The sequence below is a fragment of the Ctenocephalides felis genome, unplaced genomic scaffold (genome assembly GCF_003426905.1).
Source record: "Ctenocephalides felis isolate EL2017-DRISC unplaced genomic scaffold, ASM342690v1 CF-g0.4_SCAFFOLD_01604, whole genome shotgun sequence".
NCBI classification, from domain to species: Eukaryota; Metazoa; Arthropoda; class Insecta; order Siphonaptera; family Pulicidae; genus Ctenocephalides; species Ctenocephalides felis.
The window spans coordinates 42242416-42250985 of NW_020537758.1; the positions used below are offsets into that span (position 1 = coordinate 42242416).

At 28.0% G+C, this 8570-nt stretch overlaps 1 protein-coding gene across 1 annotated transcript; it reads left to right on the plus strand.

Annotated features, from left to right (window-relative positions):
* Positions 1–914: 914 nt before the first annotated feature.
* LOC113373057 (GRIP and coiled-coil domain-containing protein 1-like) lies at positions 915–3764 on the plus strand. Its single transcript, XM_026613391.1, is given in 7 exon segments — positions 915–1033; positions 1177–1509; positions 1512–1911; positions 2172–2986; positions 3109–3246; positions 3249–3309; positions 3480–3764. Coding segments are annotated over 7 exon segments (2040 nt in total). The 5' UTR covers positions 915–948; the 3' UTR covers positions 3688–3764.
* The last annotated feature ends 4806 nt before the right edge of the window (positions 3765–8570 follow it).

Here is an 8570-nt window from a genome sequence, read left to right on the forward strand (position 1 = left end):
GTAATAGTTGGATTGAGAAGATCTGCAAAAAGAAAGAAACATTTTAGGAATGTTTGGCATTTATACTGGTATAGATAAACACATACCTGCTAAAATGTTTCTGGAAAGATTCCGGGTGAGGAGTCAGTGTGCAGAGCAGCAGTGGTCGAAAGGATCTGGAAAAAATAAACATAATATTGTTCACATTTATACTGATTAGGATAAAAAGATACTTCATAAAATATTTTCAGGGGGATTCCTGTGAATGAGTCCTGGAATAAAATAAACATGTTTTAAACATATGGATTAACATATACATCATAAATATGAACGGATTGCTGGTGTAGAAGTTACAGGGCCTAAAGAGGTCTCACACTTAACATTTAAATTATTATATGCATAGACAAACTTTTTAAAATATGAAGAAATGTCTGGTAAAAGTATGAAGATTCTTCAATTCCTGAATTGGATGTTAAACGACCGGCATCTGAATAAACAAACATATTAATGAATACATTAATGTTATATTTAGAAATTTTTATAAAACAGTTGATGTATTACCAAAGATAGAAGGAGACTCCTCATGAAGGAGTCTGTGTGGATTACATACAAATTACAATTGAGATTTTAGTATAATTGCCAAGTTAATGTTTTAACGATATTATAAATAATAGTAATAATAAATTAATAGTACTTTATGTAATAATTTAGATTTAATGTATTAAATTAGATTTTTGTATAATTGCCTTTTTCCACAGCTGTTAACCTAAACATCTGACGTATCAAAATTGACACTTAACTGACAGCACGACAATTATTGTTAAATGAATCATTCTTGAAAAGTTATGTTTTAACCATATTATAAATAATATAGTAATAAATTAATATGACTTTCTCTATTAATTTTATGATAAAAAATCGTTAGGCAAAAATCACTTGTTTTATTATTAAACGTGGTATTTGTGCAATATGGATAAACAGAGCATAGTTGAATTACAAACATTAGTTTCTAAACAGAAGGAACAGTTGACTAGATATGAAAATCGACTAAGGGGTAAAATCATATATATATATATATATATATATATATATATAGATATATATATTTATCTATGTATACTTTCAAAAGAAATCATACCGTATTCATAATATATTGTCTGTTAATATTAATGATTTGCATTAATTACGAAATTTCAGATCTTCTAACAGCATACAAAGGTCTTCTCAAAGAAAAGGAGGCTTTAGAAATAACATTAGCAACATTTAGTAAGAATGTCAATGAGACAAAATCAAGTGATGTTTTAAAAAAGACTGATAATACCAAAGCAACTGAGGATGAAGAGCATTCCGTATGCAATAATAAAATTAAACAGCTTGAAATTCAATTAGCCACAGGTTTGAATTCGTTAGCTACTCTATCTGCTGAAAAATCCCGCATGGAAGCTTCATTTCAAGCTGATAAAAAACAATTAAGACTTGAAAGCGATACAAAAGATAAACTTATAAGGGATCTTAAGGAATCATTAAAAAAGGTTGCTCTAAAACTAACACTGAATTAGAAACTTTAAAATCCAAGCTTATAATTGAAAGACATGACAGGGAAAAAGAGCAAAATGATCATGGAGTCATGATAAGGGAATTACAAAAACTTTTAAATGATGAGCGACATCTCAAAGAACAATTGGATATGCAAATAACAGATTTGAAAGCTAAGTTATATGCTAAAGTTAATGAAGCAGATCAAAAGTTTATAGATGTACAGAATGATGTGTGCAAAAATAAAGTCATCAGTAAGAACGTTGACAACGAATCTTTAGAAACAAATATTATGCTAGCAGAACTGCAAAATGAAATCAGCATGATGAAAAAGAAACATGTTGAGGCTTTAGAGCAAGAAAAGGAAAGAGCTAGGACAGCAGAGGAAAAATCGAGGTGAGAGCTAATAAATATTTTTGTAAAACTTACTGATTTCATAGTTTATCAAGGATATAGTTTGCTGACATTTTATCATTATCAATTATCAATTATTTGAAATTAAATTTATAAATGCAATGTCTAAAATAGGTTTCTGAATTTTGTCAAGAATTGTGATACAATGCCTAAAATTGTCAGATATATATATATATATATATATATATATATATATATATATATATATTCTGATTTAATGACAAAACATTTTCACAATTTAGATCATTAGCTGCATTGCATGAAGATCGAGTTGCCAATCTGGAAGCCCGATTGGCAGAACTTTCAGATACGGTTGGAGCATATGATCGTCTTAGGCAAAATGATTTATCAAATATACAAAAATTGAAAGATGAAATCGAAAATCTCTGCAAATCACAAAATACTAATTGCAAAGACCAAGTTGATTTTAATGATTCTGAGGATTTCACATCTTCTGGAGTCCACACAATCCTAGCCAAAATTTTAAAATTGAAAAAAATTCTGCTGATTGAAAATGATCGCCTTGAGAAACCCATAGACTTGAGTAATGTTTTTTCCCATGCGATTGATCACTCAAAATGTAAGGATGAATATAACAAACTAATGCAAGAGTATTACGAATATAAGACTAAAACTCAAAGTGCAAGATCAGCAAATGTGTCACTCGAAGTTTCAGAATTAAAATCACATATAAAATCATTGCAAGATGAAATCATTATTTTAAATGGGCAAATAGACAAAAATGAAGTCATCTACAAGGCTTCGTTAGAAGAAAAAACTCAGAATTTAATTGCTCAGAAAAATCACTATAAACAATTGATTTATGATATTGAAAATGATTTTAAAGAACATGTGAGTCAACTAGAGAAGCAGTTACAAAAACAAAGAGATAGATCAATAGGACTTCTTGAAGAAAAAGAACATGAAATTAAAACTCTGAAAGAATCTTTTGAAATTTTCTTACCAGGAAATTCTAAATTATATTTAGATAAATGCAAACCAAAGACTGAACAAGTTGACAGCCATAATTTACACCAGCTAAATAATGTTCTACAAGGTTTGAATGAGTACATTTATCTCATTTGTAACGAAATTTGTTAATAGTATCATCCATTTTTTATTTAATAGCAAAATTTCTTAAATTTTTTATTTAATTTTCTTTAATTTTTTAATTTTTAGGTGGCCCATCTATCACATCTGGTGAATCTCCGCATATGTTGCACTATGCACATGAGCTTGCTCGGAAAGATGTTGATATTACAGTGCTGAGAAGAACGTTACGGGAGTTAGATGACAAATATAGAGATGTAATTCGAGAAAAACATTAGCAGAAGATAGTTGGACTGAAAGAGAAAGAAAGCTTCTGGATAATATAAGCAGGTATACTTTTCATTATTTCATGAAAGATTTTTTCAAGAAATGTTTTCAAAGATATGCCTTCGTCTTCGATATGATCTTAACCGATTTGGAATATGATTAAATATGTATCTGAAAGAATCAAGACCAAGTGTTTAAGTATTCATTTCTTGATTATTTTTTATATATTATAGATTAGAGCGCAGCATATCGCGTGAGGGTGCTAATTTGGAATATCTGAAGAATGTCGTATTGAGTTACATTCTTTCTACAGATACATTTGGAAGAAGTCATATGCTAAATGCTATTGCTGCAGTTTTACAGTTTAGTCCAGAAGAGATGGAAAAAATCAACAAACATAATACAGTGAAATTGTATAGTAATACCACTACATCAACCTGATTTTTCTATTTTAATACTATATGATAAAGTGTAATAATCTCCTCGTGATGATTCCTGGACTTGTTAATATTTCTTTTTGCTTCAGATAGGAAATTTAAATAAAAACAAATGTTTCTTAAAAATAGGTATTTATTTTCGACGTTCCGTAACTATAAATGCTTTATCTCCAGGTTTCTTGTGATTTAAGTCAAAAATCTAAAAACCTGTTAAAACTTAAGCATCAGGAACACAAATAAATTGAATAAATGAAGCCATGAGTGAATATCTAAAGGTAACCCTTGATTGGAGTGAATTTTTGCAAGCACGAAATTAAAAAATGTGTGAGAACTTATGACCTGTTAGGTATTCTGAGAAATTATTGAACTGTAAAAGCCATATCTAACAATGACTATGCCCAGCCTTATGTCAGCCTAGAATGCTACATTAATAATAATTCAAATTATCAGAAAGAGAATTTCATCATAAATGAAGGTTCATTGTAATCCCAACAGAAGTCTCCAGGAAATATACCCCAGAATTAATTTGGTATCGAATCCTGCAGAGTGCTTTTTATGCACTATATAGATGATAAACTTATATCCATTTGTATTTGTATATTTAACAAATTGTACTACAATGGAATAAATTATTATCTAAATGGTTAGTAATTTTGCCTAGATATTTATCATGATGCAGATTGCATTTCATCATATTGTTCAAATGATATCTAATACTTATGATAATAAAATATATTTAGTTTCACTCTAAAATTTCAGAATTAACGTAATTAACATAATGATAATATAATTTATCAGAATGTTTTATCACTGAGTTTGTTTCTGTTAAAAATTACTTACTTTTCTTACTTGTTTTCTTTCCATATTCATAATCACATTCTCTGCATAACTCTGGATGGAGTGATTAATGTTTCTTTCTTTATTCTTTAGATTCAAGAATATGAATCCAAAGGACACCCTTGCACTGGTATATTACTGGAATTACATGCTTCTTATATTACAGAGGATTTCCATTGTAAAAATAGCGACTTTAGAAGCATCTGCAAGAATATAAATTTGTACAGATTATGTTATGATAAAATAATCAAATTAAAATATTGCTTACATTAAATTTTTACAATATTTTGTATTTGAATGTATTTTATACCAAAAAGTTAATTTTTTAATATAATTTAATGGATAATTATAATTAATTATAATGAATAAAATACCCATGGTGCAGTTTAAAATAAGTACCTATTCTAAGTTTTTATTTCATATTTAACATATATAATCAAAGGTTGATGTGTAAGAATTTATTTCGTAAAATTCCTATGTACCACCAATACATCTGATTGTATCCATTAAATATATACCTTATATTTATATTGAGATAACAATATTAATTACAACAATTTGTATTTTTTATTGGTTCTTGTGTGGAACTTTATTGAGAAATTAAAAGATAAAAATTGTTTTTATTAAACTTAGATTTACCAAGATGATGTGTTTTATTTAATTATACATTGAATTATCATCAGAGAATGCAAAATGTAATGAATGTTTTTATTAACTTTCAGTTTTCACGACGATTCAAGTCATTCTGAATCGTATGAGAAAAAAAATTGAATTGCATGAAATTTCACCAAAATCATCAAGTCTAATAATTATTCTACCAATCCTATGCATACTTCTTATTTATAGTCTTTTCAGTATTATTTTTCTTTAGACAACGTCGTGTAGGAAGCACTTTCTTTGCAGAATGAGTCCTCCATCCAATTCATTTGACTAATAAAACTCAGAAATTACTAAATTTGATTCAATATCCATAAATCTAATGGTGAATGATACATATGTCGATTTTTATGAACAGACATTTGCGAATTTACGCAATTTTGCGCAGTATCACAATCAGCCTGGCTAAATTCACCTTTGGTAATACTGTATCTGAATTACAATGTTATTTATTTAGAATATTTGTATATATATATTAGTATTTTTTCTTCACTTATTATTATTCTAATATAAATCAACTATGCGAAAATGTTGATGTATATAGTTATTTACCATATAGTGCCATAGACCATTACCATTACCATTTTAGTATCGAATATTGTTTAACAATTAATTAGGAAGAAACAACTAGGCCAATTCTTTTTAAAGAAAACTAATGAGTAATTTTTTGAATTTTTGAAATCGGTTATGATTAATTTTAGATAAACGGCTTCATAGATAAATAAACATAACGGCTTTTGCTGATCGGCGCGTATCTGCCCGAGTTATATCGAATGGCTAGAATTTTTGGAATCGGTTCTGAAAGAAAATTGATAAAATGTTAAACTTTGGCTCACGTATGCAAACGCGAACACACTTTTAGTTTAATTAAAAAAATGCCATTTGGCGGTCAAAAATAATTATTAGACTTAGGCATATGCAAATCAAATTATCAGATATTTTATAGAGATAGTAATAATAATTATAATTTTTTTATTTATTTGGGTCCGCACCAAAATTTGTAATGTTATAATATATTCTCAAAATGAAAAAAAATTAATGCTTTTAGAAGTTTTAAATTATGTACGGGAAGATCCAGCGATTTGCCTTAAGGCACGATGCCATGTACTACTAGTTAAATCTGAATATGTATTCAAAAGAAAAATATCGATGATTTGTTGACCACTAATCTGAGATCACTAACATGAGCTGGTAATATTAAATTTCAGTTTTTAATTTTAAGAAGAGGCGGCTCAGAATAAATCATGCAATTTTCGAAGAATGGCAAAGAAGTCAAAATACAGTTGCTTTAAATGGAAACATTTTAATTTTAGAAGCTTTTATTTACTGTGTCCATATCTTAATGTCATTTTAAGTGCCTGGCCCTAAGGTGTAGAGTTACGTTACATGATATCTGTTGAAAATATTCAAAAACAAACGCCGCCTCTAGCAAATTCATGAGACAATAAACAGAAGATGAAACCGGACGATATTTTTGGGCAATTCTTTGAATGGCGCTAAGATGTCTTGTGGTGAATTGACAAGTTGAGGTCATAAATCAAATGGATGTCTAGATGAAATCCTAAGATCTCATATTTATTTTTATTTATGATAATTAGGTTCAATGTATAGATTATACTAGTGGTGCATGGCATCGTGCCTTAAGGCAAATTGGAACTTCCCGTACCAAAACAAAATTATTAAAAAAAACTTTGAAAAAAAAAAGATTTTGTTGAAAAATTAGATTTTATTTTGTATTTTGATTTTTTTTAAATATTTTGAACAATTAGAGTCGAAATATGAAAGCGGGTTTAATGCTGCTTAGTCGTCTAACGTGTAAACATTGGTATGGAACCCATATAAATGTCGACAAAATTTGTACGTATCATTATAATCTTTATAAAACATCTGATAATACGATGTACATATGTCTAATGCTCATTCCTGACCACCAAATGGGATTATATTTTACTTTTTTTATTGGATCTCCGGAGACGCTAGACCTGCCTTTACAAGAATTTCACCAATTGTTCATTTCGTCAATACAAATAAAATGTTTTTTGAACTACTGAAATCGGATGCTCCGTTATCTCAAAAACTGAAATTACATTTCTGGCTCGTATCTCCGAAACGGCCAGACCAGGCTTTGCCAAAAACTAATAAGCACGTCTCCTTATCAATAGAAATCGAATGTTTTTTGAATTATTCAAATCGGTTGATCCGTGTTTGCAAAATCGTCGACAAAAATTTGTTTCCGCACACACACACATATATAGATACAAACACATCCATTTTTTCTAAGGTATGCCAAAATGTTCAGAAACCTCTGAAACGTAAAAATATATAAAAATTTTCATTTTTGATTTTTTTTGCGATTACTATAACTTACTCTACGGGTATAACCTCCCTACGGGTATAACTTACCCTACGGGTATAACTTACCCTACAGTTATAAATTACTTTACGGGTATAACTTAAGCTCAGTGTAAGTAGCATTTTGCCTTAACATTTAATAAAGAAAATCTGAAAAATTGTATATTCATTCGGCTTAGAAATATACAGTAAAAATTCCAACTAAAATTATTTTTGTTTCCTAATCTACTTAATATACTCTGTTTGTAAATAATATAATAATAAAATATCGTCGTTAGGTATTTATGGAAAGATAAAACGATATTGTTATTTATACCTATATCTTCGATATTATTTCTATTAATATTAATTTGAATTTCATGTAAGAAATTTTGAACATATCTATTATTTTTAACTGATTTATTTCCAAATGACAAATGGCAGAATTCCGTAATAGGATACAGATATTTAGGAAGAACAGGCGTTTTAACACATATATACCAAAAGCTATAAAAGCAGACCAAAGTCGTATTTCATTTCAAATACTTGACTGCAAAAAGCATTTTGGTTCTTTTTTCTTGGAATTTACAGAATGGTATCGATAAGATTATTTATCAAATATATTAAAAATACATGTTTCGAAATTGATTGATTTGATAAATATTGCATAACTGTTAAAAAATATATTTTAATATAAATAATTGCGAAAATTTCAAATGTTTTTTCCAACAATAAAAAATTCATTAGTACTTCCATACGTTTCAATTCTCGGTTTGATTCTTCCTCATTGAAAAAAACACGAAAAATATAAAATAAAAAAAAACACATCTAATTTTGTTATCTAATAAAATATCTGGATAGATGCCTGTTTTAAAGCTTTTTTGTTTTTAATATATATATTTCATTGCCTGAAAAATTATTACAGATTTATACATATATATTAATATACTACATAATCTATATGTATATTATATATATGTATGGTTGAATATATATGAAGGTTGAATAAAATTCAATATCGTTTATTTTTATTTTCGTTGAAATTACGTTTCCGTATGAACG